General features: G+C 45.8%; 1 protein-coding gene across 1 annotated transcript in view; it reads right to left on the bottom strand.

Moving 5' to 3' along the window:
* Window positions 1–396: 396 nt before the first annotated feature.
* LOC308385298 (NACHT, LRR and PYD domains-containing protein 12-like) overlaps window positions 397–13657 on the bottom strand; it is a gene marked incomplete at its 5' end in the record, with an annotated part of 48935 nt that continues 35674 nt past the window's right edge. Inside the window, 7 exons of the mRNA XM_080864138.1 lie at window positions 397–1416; window positions 1517–1646; window positions 1754–1873; window positions 2225–2484; window positions 2694–2908; window positions 3704–3759; window positions 4124–4194. Of these exons, the coding sequence (XP_080720264.1) occupies window positions 1043–1416; window positions 1517–1646; window positions 1754–1873; window positions 2225–2484; window positions 2694–2908; window positions 3704–3759; window positions 4124–4194 (1226 nt within the window). The 3' untranslated portion in view covers window positions 397–1042. The remainder of the gene's footprint in view (window positions 1417–1516; window positions 1647–1753; window positions 1874–2224; window positions 2485–2693; window positions 2909–3703; window positions 3760–4123; window positions 4195–13657) is intronic.

The following is a 13657-nucleotide window of genomic DNA, read 5'->3' on the forward strand; positions in this document are numbered from 1 at the left end:
TATCACCAAAAGCTCATTTCCATCAAACTTGTAGGATCAACCAATCACGGCTTTTGAAATGATGACTCATACCTAGCAACGGGGTCAACCACACCTCCTCACTAAGATAGGATTTTCCATCCATTCCTTGCTCAGAGTTCACTGAAAATGTTCTGGAATCACTTCTAAGCTAAAACTCCTGGCAAGGAATTTTTAGGTTAAGTTAGGAGCTCTCTGAGAGGATTCTCAGAATCTTTAGGGATACGGGCCCTGGTCTTTTGTGTCACACATGCTCTTCCCTGTCAACTTTTGTATGTGTGATACAGGAAGTCAGAGGAAACTGACTGAAGACTTTTAGAGGAAATTTAATGGCTTCATTTATTAGCAGAGAGGAAGGAAACGTGAATCTGTGTGATTACCAAACTGTGGTGATTTTAATCACATAAGGAACAGTTAAGACAGATGGTTACTAATACTAATGCAAAGTAAACACATAACAGCCAAAATTTGTACAAAATAATTAGAATAATTTCACAGTAACATTAATTTGATTGATTCAGATGATCAAGACTGAAAAAAATAAACTTGCAGCGTTGATCCAGAATCCTTCAAACCACCAAAGTTTGAAGACCAAGTCTTTCCCTTCCAAAATAAAGCACCTTGAAATTGTTATTGTTAATCTGAGTACTTGACTATATAAGAATCAGTCCATTTACCATTTAATCTGGGATTATTTAAAAATAGTTTGAGTAAAACTTAAAAATATCATTTCTATCAGTTTAAAACTGATAAACATCATGTTAACATGCACATTTCCTGTCTATATGTGTGAGGTACAGCCTCTATCACCAATCTTCTGTCGCCATCTAGTGAGCGAAAGCTGGAATGACTAAACTTTACGGAAACACCTTTAACATTATGAAGCAGTCTGAGATTGTTAACAACTCCATCTGGTTTTCTGCTCAGCATCCATTCAAACAAGTCCAAGTTGGTTCAAGAGAATCACTTTCAGAGTGATTACAAAAACTGGTCATTTCAAGATTTCACTGAGTAACGTGAGACTTTAGCACCACAGCTCATGAGCTTCTTTGGAGGTTTTTTTGGCTTCGTTTGGCACGATCACTCTGAAAAGGGTTGGGTCCACCTCTTTGAGAACATCGAGCAGATGTCTGCAGGCGTCATTTCCTTTTCGTCGCACGGTGTCGATTATGCATCGCACTTTATTTGCTCTGCTTTTTGTCTCACATGTCCCAGACTCCATCTCTACATCAATTATAATATGACGCTCGAGGAGTTTATCTACAATTTTGTTTAAACCCTCTGCAGACACTCTTTCAATAAACTCTGAGCGGATTAGCAGCAGCTTATCCTCATCTATTTTTGTTTTGTGGTGTGCGCTGTCCTCTGGTGAGACTCGGTCCTTTTCTGGGACAAACACTAAAAAGAGACTTAAATATGATTTCAGTTGAACGTTTATAAAATATCCTTGTAGCAGAAATTTATACAGTCATTTCTGCTGCTACAGTGGAACTTTTACCATCACGACGCCAGGTTTCATTTCCATCTTGGTCCTTGACTATCAGAGTCACAACCTCCAGGTTTGCAGTCAGGAAAACCTCAAATGTTGGATAGTAATTCGGTCCAAGCTTTTTCCAAAACTCTGCGTGCTGAAAACCAACAAGAATCTGCGGTTTTAATAGGGACTGATAGAAAACTGCTTATTTTATATCTGACTTTATTTTCAGGGGCATTTTATTCACGACTGTTGGCTCACGTTCGGCTGTATCTTCAGGCCCTCGGGTTCACAGTGGACACTGTAACGCTGACCGATGTGAAGCACGCAGTCTGAAGACGTCTCAATGTATGTAGCATCATTGCCTTGTTGCTTTTTAACCTCAGTGGTAGGATATAAATTATGTTAATGTTCATATGTTGATCTGTTTATCTATAGAAATCATTTATAATTATCAAGTGTCGACTAAAGTGTGGAACAAATGATCCAGTGTAGTCAGTAAACCCAGGTTTACTTTGTCAGTAGGGGGAGAGATAACTATGCAATCAACTCTGGATCGTTACTGAAGTCAAGAATAAAGGGCTGTGATTGGTCAGTGAGAGTGAGAGTCTGCAGTCTGAGAAGCTTGACTCTGTGCTTCTACTAACCAATGAATAAAGCCCAGGGTGTCTGCCCCCTACTGGAAGCATCAGAAATCTGCAGAGTGAGACCGCCTGAGTGCTCTATGCTTACCTCTGACAGATGGATTCTTTCATGCAGGAGAAACACGTTGATTTTTAGAGGCACTGTGTCTTTAAATCGCAGGAACAGCAGAACCTGGCCTGCTTCTGGGATTTTAAAGGACTTTTTAACAAAATTCCAGATAAGACCAAAGGCAGAGAGGTGGGAGACGTTCACAATCACATGCGTGTCGGTGATCCTCATCGGTTTCAAGATGCTTATCCCATCATCAAAGACGTGCGCGACAGACAGCAGGCCATCAACACACAACGCTGTGAAGGCAAAGAGCTGCTGCACTATTTCCTGCTCAGGGATTCATCCTGCACCATTTACTTTTCAACACTTCAGGTAGTTCAAACTAATCACTGTTATCTACAAGTTAGATGCTACCCATTTATTAATGTGTGCAACAACAATCATAATAAAGTGCTTGTTTTGATACTGAACACAATTCATCTCATCATCGCAGCACGGTGCTCACCCTCCTTTGTTTCACAGTGTGGCAGGTGGAGCTGACGGACTGCGTCCTCAGAGCACGTGATGTTAAACAGCGGCCCTGCAGCTGTTTTTCCAGCTTGTTGAAGGAGGCTCTCATCCCATTGGACATTCCAGTACAGCAGCTCCGCCTCCTGAGCCATAACAAACACCAGTCTGGTCAGAGTACACTGGAACACACCTGGACCAGGACACCTGAACCTGTAGAAGATGAAACGGTTAAACTAGAATCTAAAAGAAAGAAACCAACGAGAACATCTGAAGCTTCTGTTTGAGTCCAAACTGTCACATCCACCAAAGTGAGGGGATGCTACATCTGTAACTCTGCTGCTTTGGCTCTAAAGCCAAAGCAGGTTATTAATTCTACTTGTGGTTTGGGATATCTCAGGGTTTGAGTCACATGTCACATAATTAGAACACGGTTGTGGTTAGTCATCCCGGAGGCTTCAGCCTCTTTCTGCACTGATAGTAACCTGCCATCGCTGTATTTGAGTTTTATATTATCAGAACACCTCAAATCACACAGAACCCAGATGAACCCTGTCATCTCTAACACAGCCAGGCATCTGTGGAGGCAGCTGTTACTGGAGCTGGAGGGCCAAGTGAAGGTCCTGCCTGAAGTCTGACATCATCTCTGTCTGTCACTGAGGTGAGGGACGTCAACTGTCTGATCAGTTCCTTCATCACTGATAGTGCAAACTAGAGCTGAATAACTGAGATGCAACTGTGCTGCTCCCATCAGAAACTGACGCTCCAGATGATCTTTCAGGGGAAATGATGTCTGAGTGAGATGGACAAAGGAAAACACAGAGGGAGAGAAAAGCAAAGTACACAAATACACACAACGTCTCATATATTAGACATCGATGGAGAGGAGGAGGTAATTTACTATGTCACACCTCCAGGTGTGCAATACAAATCAGGTCACATCAGAGCATGTGTGACATCATTCTAATGTGGAGGTGAAAGCAGTGACAGCTGTGGTTTTAGTATCACCTGTGGGAGATTTGTGTGGATTCAGGTTGTACTTCAGGTGTGAAGCTTGATGGAGGCTGGAAATCAGAACAACACCAGCTGTTTAAAGCAGCAACAAACCAGTAAGCAGTGAAGAAACTACAAACTACACAACATACACATCAGCAGTTATATGTACGTACTTTCAAAACTGGCAGTAAAATAGTGGGACTAAAAACAATGAAAACATGGAGCCATGCAGGATAAAGCTTAAAGCATCCTGATAACGTACAATTAATCAGTGTTGCAGTGCAGGTAAATTCAACACGTGGAGTTAGTTTCTGTCCTGAAGCCTCCTTCTTTGTTCCATCAGACAAAGTTTAGACTACTACTATGAAAAAGTGCCGAGATTAACAGTCATTACATGTGTAAGTGATAAGAATCCGCTTGCTTTTGTCTCACCTTAATTGGCTCTATGTCATCCTCAGATAAATCAGCTAAAGGGTTTATATCCAATGTTTGTTCAGAGTCACCTGATGAGAGACAGACAGCAGAATAGTTCAGGATTCCCTGGAACACTTTTCGTCAGAGCTGACTGCAGACGTCCAAAGTGTACACTCAGAAATATTTTGCTAGAAATCAAAGCTGATTTGTGTCTGAATAATTTAATCCAGATCTGAAAACATGCTACCATTTTCAGCTGCACCACAGATAAACTTTTATAGAGCAATGTTTCCCAACCTTTCGGAGCCACAGCACATATTTCACATTAGAAAGAAATCACAAACAAAAATGTCACAAAAAGCATATTGATAGTTTTTCCCTGCACACCAGTTATAGTGGAATCCGCTTGGTTTGTCCCCAGTACACCTTTTTGCTTCTGACCACTAATCATGCTAGGGCTTTCATGTGGTCAGACTGCCTACTTTTTCTTTTCAGATATTTATCTATTAATATTACACGCTGCATCGTCTCACAGCATGACTATTATGTAATTTCTTCTTCATCTTCTTTTGTTTTACTGGGAGTTGGCAACCCACACTTCAGACTGTGTGGCCACCCATGGCTCCAACACCATTGTGAAGTTTGCTGACAACACAGTGGTGTTGGGTGCCATCTCCAACAACGATGAGGCGGCCTACATGGATGAAGTGAAGAATCTGGCATCATGGTGCCAGGACAACCACCTCCAGCTGAACGTCGGCAAGACCAAGGAGCTGGTGGTGGACTTCAGAAGGAGTCAGCACAGAGACTACAAGCCCATTATCATCAATGGAGCTCCAGTGGAGAGGGTGCAGTCCTTCAAGTATCTTGGTGTCCACATCTCCTCAGACCTGACATGGACTGCCCACATTCAGGTCCAGACCAAAAAGGCTAGGCAGCGCCTGTACCACCTACGACAACTGAGGAAGTTCAGGGTCTCTCCAAAGATCCTCAGGATTTTCTATACAGGCGCTGTGGAGAGCATCCTCACACAGAACATGACATCGTGGTTTGGGAACAGCTGTGTGAAGGACCAAAAAGCTCTCCAGAGAGTGATCCGTACAGCAGAACGCTGCTGCAGGATTGCTCTCCCCCCGCTTCAGGACACCTACACCAGGAGATGCCGGACTAGAGCAGCGCAGATACTGAAGGACCCGTCCCATCCTGGCAACAAACTGTTCCAACTTCTGCAATCTGGTAGAAGGTTCCGCATCTTCCGGGCAAGGACAGAGAGACTCAAGAGGAGCTTCTATCCCCAAGCCATCCGTGCCCTAAACACACACACCCGCCCTCTCACATCATCTATAATTGACTGAGACAGGACTCTTCCAGACACACTAAACCAAGGCACAATGTACATTTCAATTCCTTTAATTTTAAATATGTTTATATTGTCTATCCTGTAAAATAGTCAGATGTCTATTCATATTAATGTACAGAATTCACCTGCTTGCTGCTACTACTGCACATTCACCTAATGTCTTCACCTTATTATATATATATATATATATATATATATATATATATATATATATATATATATATATATATATATATATAATATAAAACACCCAGCACGCCCCTGCGGGCGGTTTATCCTTCAAGCTCGGGTCCTCTACCAGAGGCCTGGGAGCTTGAGGGTCCTGCGCAGTATCTTAGCTGTTCCCAGGACTGCGCTCTTCTGGACAGAGATCTCCGATGTTGTTCCCGGGATCTGCTGGAGCCACTCGCCTAGCTTGGGAGTCACCGCACCTAGTGCTCCGATTACCACGGGGATCACCGTTACCTTCACCCTCCACATCCTCTCGAGCTCTTCTCTGAGCCCTTGGTATTTCTCCAGCTTCTCGTGTTACTTCTTCCTGATATTGCTGTCATTCGGAACCGCTACATCGATCACTACGGCCGTCTTCTTCTGTTTGTCTACCACCACTATGTCCGGTTGGTTAGCCACCACCATTTTGTCCGTCTGTATCTGGAAGTCCCACAGGATCTTAGCTCGGTCATTCTCCACCACCCTTGGGGGCATCTCCCATTTTGACCTCGAGACTTCCAGGTTATACTCGGCACAGATGTTCCTGTACACTATGCCGGCCACTTGGTTATGGCGTTCCATGTATGCCCTGCCTGCTAGCATCTTGCACCCTGCTGTTATGTGCTGGATTGTCTCTGGGGCATCTTTACACAGCCTGCACCTGGGGTCTTGCCTGGTGTGATAGACCCCAGCCTCTATGGATCTTGTACTCAGAGCTTGTTCTTGTGCTGCCATGATTAGTGCCTCTGTGCTGTCTTTCAGTCCAGCTTTGTCCAGCCACTGGTAGGATTTCTGGATATCAGCCACCTCCTCTATCTGCCGGTGGTACATACCGTGCAGGGGCCTGTCCTTCCATGATGGTTCCTCGTCTCCCTCCTCTTTCTTGGGTTTCTGCTGCCTGAGGTATTCACTGAGCACTCGGTCAGTTGGGGCCATCTTCCCAATGTATTCTTGGATGTTCCTTGTCTCATCCTGGACTGTGGTGCTGACACTCACCAGTCCCCGGCCCCCTTCCTTCCGCTTAGCGTACAGCCTCAGGGTGCTGGACTTGGGGTGAAACCCTCCATGCATGGTAAGGAGCTTTCTTGTCTTTATGTCAGTGGCTTCTATCTCCTCCTTTGGCCAGCCTATTACTAGGGCTGCCACGATTTGTCGACTAGTCACGATTACGTCGACTATCAAAATCGTCGACGACTGATTTAATAGTCGACGCGTCGTTTGAAACTTTGTACGATCACAAAAGACGCAGGAATAAGTGGCAGGATTTAAGAGTGTAATAACGGACTGAAACAGAAGATGGCAGCATTGCATGTACAAGGATGTCAGCTACCGTTAAACCCCGAAGAAGAAGAAGAAGAAGAAGCAGCTGTGTCCCAGAATTCATAGCGCGGCCCAGCTCAGTTTCCAACAATGGCGGCAGCTAGTTAGTTTTAATGTTACTCTTATTATTCTTTCTGGGTCACAAAATAAACGTTTAACATATTTTCAGGCGAGAATGTAGCTGTGTAAACCTCAAATATCTGCTCAGTTTATCAGGACACCACATATTTTCAAAAGCGCTCCGACGTTTTCGGAGATATCTGTTACCCACTAGCTCGTTAGCGAGCCGGGGGCTAGGCTCACTAGCGCCGTGAGAACACCGGACTCCCCGCAAATCGTTTTCAAACCCACCGCCGTCTTTCGCTACTCAGGTTAAATATATATGAGTCACTTAGATAACTTAAAATGTTATTGTTTGGCTTTTTTTTTTTAGTATTTTATTTGTTCCTGGTGTAAATCAGTTTGTCTGAGATTAAAGTTATAGTTTTTACACAGCTGAATAAACGTCAAGCAGACAGCTGATTATCAGAAGTGTGAGATGCTCCAGAATATACTCCGGTGTCCTGTTAAATTTTAGATAGCAAGGAGTTTATTAATCTTCACCGAAACAATCTGCAAATTTCATTAAAATTCAATAAACTATCATCTTGTCTTTATTTTTAGTTAGCACCTTAAACACTTAAAGCTGTAAGCTAATGATAGTTATATAAGAGCAGATGCTGCTGGTGCAATAAGCTGTAGTTTTACGTCTAATGGATGATGATCTGATTAGTCGACTAATCGCAAAAATAATCGGTGACTAGTCGACTATCAAAATAATCGTTTGTGGCAGCCCTACCTATTACCCCAGCAGGGTACCTGATCACGGGCAGGGCGTAGGTGTTGATGGCCCGGATCTTGTTCTTACCATTCAGCTGACTCCTCAGGACTTGCTTGACCCTCTGCAGGTACTTGGTGGTTGCAGCTTTTCTAGCGGCCTCTTCATGGTTCCCATTTGCCTGCGAGATCCCCAGGTACTTGTAACTGTCCTCTATGTCTGCAATGTTGCCTTCTGGTAGTTCAATCCCCTCAGTTCTGACTACCTTCCCTCTCTTTGTTACCATCCGACTACACTTCTCCAGTCCGAACGACATTCCAATGTCATTGCTGTATAGCCTGGTAGTGTGGATCAGTGAATCGATGTCTCGTTCACTCTTGGCATACAGCTTGATGTCATCCATGTACAGGAGGTGGCTGACAACTGCTCCATTCCGTAGTCGGTATCCGTAGCCAGTCTTGTTAATGATCTCACTGAGGGGGTTCAGGCCTATGCAGAACAGCAGTGGGGACAGAGCATCTCCTTGGTAGATCCCGCACTTGATGGTGACTTGGGCTTGGAGTTGGCCTCTAGTGTTGTATGCCACATCCCCATTGAGTTCTTGATGAAGGCTCTTAGGGTCCCATTGATCTTGTACAATTCTAGGCATTCCAGTATCCAGCTGTGGGGCATTGAGTCATAGGCCTTCTTGTAATCAATCCAGGCAGTGCACAGGTTGGTCAGTCTGGTCTTGCAGTCTCGGCTGATTGTTCTGTCTACCAGTAGCTGGTGTTTTGCACCTCTGGTATCCTTGCCAATTCCTTTCTGTGTCCCGCTCATGTATTGACCCATGTGCCTGTTCATCTTACTAAGATGAACAGGCTAAGATATATATATATATATATATATATATATATATATATATATATATATATATATATATATATATATATATATATATATATATAGATAGATAGATAGATAGATAGATAGATAGATAGATAGATAGATAGATAGCAGCTGGATAGCGTAGTGGTTAGACTACACACCTTTGGAACAGAGGATCGCAAGTTCGATTCCTGGGGCGTCTGTATCCAGTAAGGGTCCTAAGGCTAGACCCCCTATGCTAAGCAAGCCTACCGCAGACATGAGCGAGACAGATAAATACGGCTCGGACGTCGCCCGGATCAACAAGGTCCGCGTCAGGTGTTGAGGAACCAGGGCACCCTGACGAAAAGTGGGCTACTGGAACAAGAAGGCATCGGTGGGCAAGAGACGAAAACAGGGCGTTGTTGGAATGCTACTATGCAAGTAACCCCGGCGGAAGGGGCTACATGAATAGGATGAGGGACCTATGGATTCTTCGATACCCAACATCCACAATGACGGCGAAACAACTAGTAGCTCAGTGTTCCAACATTCGAAAGAAGGGACTGCTCTCACAGCTAGAGATTGACGAGGTACAACACAAATGCTACGGCAAGGAGGAGTCAGGACGCCAGGTCAGGGGGGAGATATCATCACCCCCACCCGAGATTGGGTACATAGCCCCAAGTGCGATAGGAGAAGGATCGTTGAGTGCGAGAGGAACTGACCTGAAAAATAGGATCATGGCCAAGCTTGAAACCTGGATCCCGCGTAGCCGGTTACCAAGATTACGTGAAGTTCCCTCAGAAGGTCTGCTAGATGATGTTAATGCAGCACTACGGACAATACCTACAACCACGATTACCGACACTAACAAGCTGATCTACAATACGGCAACAGTGATCAGTGAGATGCTTGGCTACAAGTTGAACAGCGACAAGGGGCAGTACCCTCCATGGAGAAGGAGGCTAGAGGGCAAGATCAAAGTAGCACGGAGGGAGGTTAGCCAACTAACGGAGTTGCAGAAAGGTGCGACAAATAAGGTGCCTAAGAAATACAGCAAGCTGTCCATACCTGAGGCCTTGGAAACTGCCAAGCAAAGACTCACAGCCTTGGCCAGCCGCTTGAGGAGGTACACCAGAGAGATAGAAGGCAGGAGAATAAACCAGCTGTTCTCCACAGAACCAGCAAAGGTGTACTCTCAGTGGCAAGGGAACAATAAGAGAACAGCACCACCAAGGCTGGAGACGGAGCAATACTGGAAGAGCATATGGGAGAAGGATGCAACCCATAACGGCAATGCTCAGTGGCTAGAGGATCTGAGGGCTGACCACAGCGACCTCCCTGAACAGGGTCCAGTAACCATCACAGTGGCAGATATCCAAGAAAGGGTCTCCAGTATGAAGAGTTGGACAGCACCAGGGCCCGACATGGTTCACGCCTACTGGCTGAAGAAGCTGACTGCACTCCACGAGCGTCTGGCAGCACAAATGAACCAGCTGCTAGTTAACGAGAGACACCCGGAATGGCTAACTGAAGGCCGGACGGTCCTGATCCCCAAGGACCCCAAGAAGGGACCGGTCCCCTCCAACTACCGACCAATAACCTGCCTCAGTACTACATGGAAGCTCCTGTCAGGCATCATATCGGCTAAGATGAACAGGCACATGGGTCAATACATGAGCGGGACACAGAAAGGAATTGGCAAGAATACCAGAGGCGCAAAACACCAGCTACTGGTAGACAGAACAATCAGCCGAGACTGCAAGACCAGACTGACCAACCTGTGCACTGCCTGGATTGATTACAAGAAGGCCTATGACTCAATGCCCCACAGCTGGATACTGGAATGCCTAGAATTGTACAAGATCAATGGGACCCTAAGAGCCTTCATCAGGAACTCAATGGGGATGTGGCGTACAACACTAGAGGCCAACTCCAAGCCCATAGCACAAGTCACCATCAAGTGCGGGATCTACCAAGGAGATGCTCTGTCCCCACTGCTGTTCTGCATAGGCCTGAACCCCCTCAGTGAGATCATTAACAAGACTGGCTACGGATACCGACTACAGAACGGAGCAGTTGTCAGCCACCTCCTGTACATGGATGACATCAAGCTGTATGCCAAGAGTGAACGAGACATCGATTCACTGATCCACACTACCAGGCTATACAGCAATGACATTGGAATGTCGTTCGGACTGGAGAAGTGTAGTCGGATGGTAACAAAGAGAGGGAAGGTAGTCAGAACTGAGGGGATTGAACTACCAGAAGGCAACATTGCAGACATAGAGGACAGTTACAAGTACTTGGGGATCCCACAGGCGAATGGGAACCATGAAGAGGCCGCTAGAAAAGCTGCAACCACCAAGTACCTGCAGAGGGTCAGGCAAGTCCTGAGGAGTCAGCTGAATGGTAAGAACAAGATCCGGGCCATCAACACGTACGCCCTGCCCGTGATCAGGTACCCTGCTGGGGTAATAGGCTGGCCAAAGGAGGAGATAGAAGCCACTGACATAAAGACAAGAAAGCTCCTTACCATGCATGGAGGGTTTCACCCCAAATCCAGCACCCTGAGGCTGTACGCTAAGCGGAAGGAAGGGGGCCGGGGACTGGTGAGTGGCAGCACCACAGTCCAGGATGAGACAACGAACATCCAAGAATACATTAGGAAGATGGCCCCAACTGACCGAGTGCTCAGTGAATACCTCAGGCAGCAGAAACCCAAGAAAGAGGAGGGAGACGAGGAACCATCATGGAATGACAGGCCCCTGCACGGTATGTACCACCGGCAGATAGAGGAGGTGGCTGATATCCAGAAATCCTACCAGTGGCTGGACAAAGCTGGACTGAAAGACAGCACAGAGGCACTAATCATGGCAGCACAAGAACAAGCTCTGAGCACAAGATCCATAGAGGCTGGGGTCTATCACACCAGGCAAGACCCCAGGTGCAGGCTGTGTAAAGATGCCCCAGAGACAATCCAGCACATAACAGCAGGGTGCAAGATGCTAGCAGGCAAGGCATACATGGAACGCCATAACCAAGTGGCCGGCATAGTGTACAGGAACATCTGTGCCGAGTATAACCTGGAAGTCCCGAGGTCAAAATGGGAGATGCCCCCAAAGGTGGTGGAGAATGACCGAGCTAAGATCCTGTGGGACTTCCAGATACAGACGGACAAAATGGTGGTGGCTAACCAACCGGACATAGTGGTGGTAGACAAACAGAAGAAGACGGCCGTAGTGATCGATGTAGCGGTTCCGAATGACAGCAATATCAGGAAGAAGGAACACGAGAAGCTGGAGAAATACCAAGGGCTCAGAGAAGAGCTCGAGAGGATGTGGAGGGTGAAGGTAACGGTGGTCCCCGTGGTAATCGGAGCACTAGGTGCGGTGACTCCCAAGCTAGGCGAGTGGCTCCAGCAGATCCCAGGAACAACATCGGAGATCTCTGTCCAGAAGAGCGCAGTCCTGGGAACAGCTAAGATACTGCGCAGGACCCTCAAGCTCCCAGGCCTCTGGTAGAGGACCCGAGCTTGAAGGATAAACCGCCCGCAGGGGCGTGCTGGGTGTTTTTTATATATATATATATATATATATTAGGGGTGCAACGATACACAAAATTCACGGTTCGGTTCGGTTCGATACTTTGGTGTCCATCCATCCATCCATTCACTTCCGCTTATCCTTCTTCAGGGTCGCGGGGGGCACTGGAGCCTATCCCAGCTGTCATAGGGCGAGAGGCGGGGTACACCCTGGACAGGTCGCCAGTCTGTCGCAAGGCTAACACACAGGGACAGACAACCATTCGCACTCACATTCATTTGCACATTCACACCTAGTGACAATTTGGATTATCCAATTAACCTATCCCCACAAGCTGCATGTCTTTGGACGGTGGGAGGAAGCCGGAGTACCCGGAGAGAACCCACGCAAACACGGGGAGAACATGCAAACTCCACACAGAAAGACCCCAGCCTGATGGTGGAATTGAACTCAGGACCTTCTTGCTGTGCGGCAACAGTGCTAACCACCGTGCCACCGTGCTGCCATACTTTGGTGTCACGGTTCGATATTTTTTCGATACAAAAAAAATGTTCATGCCTTTTTAATTTGTCATTTATTAAAATTATAAATATATATTTTAACTCAAAAGTACAGTTTTTAAATTTAACCCTAACCCTTGTGCGTGTTTTTTATTTTGACAGCGAATATGCACCTGCGGACCACTTATGTGCAGCCCTGGTTATTTAGCTCGTCATTTTGCAGCCACAGAAATTCTTTTGTCCATGAAACCATAAAGCTGCACTTTCTTTTTGCCTTATAGTCTGATTTGTCATAACTTCTCCGTTTTGTGGTAAGCTTTTCTTTGGCTGTCACTTCTTCACCCTGACCTGTCTTATTTGGCTCAGCAGAACTAAAATATATATCTGTCTGTGAAGGTTCTCAGTCATCCAGGTCATCGTAGTCAAATATAAATCCTGCTGCTTTTACACACGCACTCACATAAGCTCAGCGATTCTCTGCGCGATCAACCTCTCACATGTTTAAGCTGCGGGAGATTTCACTTGTCATGTTTGCATAGTAAGCTAACAATTAATAAGACGATGTCAGAGGAATTGGTGCACAAATTATCATCACTCACAGATCAGTGCTGTCGCTCTCTATACACAGTTCACACGATTGCAAAGTGAAAGCAAAAAACAAGCGCAAATTCAAACGCGACTTCAATATGTCACATATTGACAGTGGCTCACCGATGCCAATGACATAATTACCCAGCTACATTTCCGAAAGAATGCAAAAGCATTGACATATATTTTTCCTTCCTACGATAGCCCGACGGGCAGGGCAGAGATAGATTTTGGTAGCCCGACTGAAAAAATCGCTAGCCCCGGGACGTTGGGCTAGCGATATTGCGAGCCCTGTATCTGATTGAGGAATCACTCATCTTTGGAAAAGAGAGTTTATTACAGAGAAATGGCTCTTTCCAAAAT

The sequence above is a fragment of the Rhamphochromis sp. 'chilingali' genome (genome assembly GCF_963969265.1).
Source record: "Rhamphochromis sp. 'chilingali' genome assembly, chromosome: 18".
Classification (NCBI taxonomy): Eukaryota; Metazoa; Chordata; class Actinopteri; order Cichliformes; family Cichlidae; genus Rhamphochromis; species Rhamphochromis sp. 'chilingali'.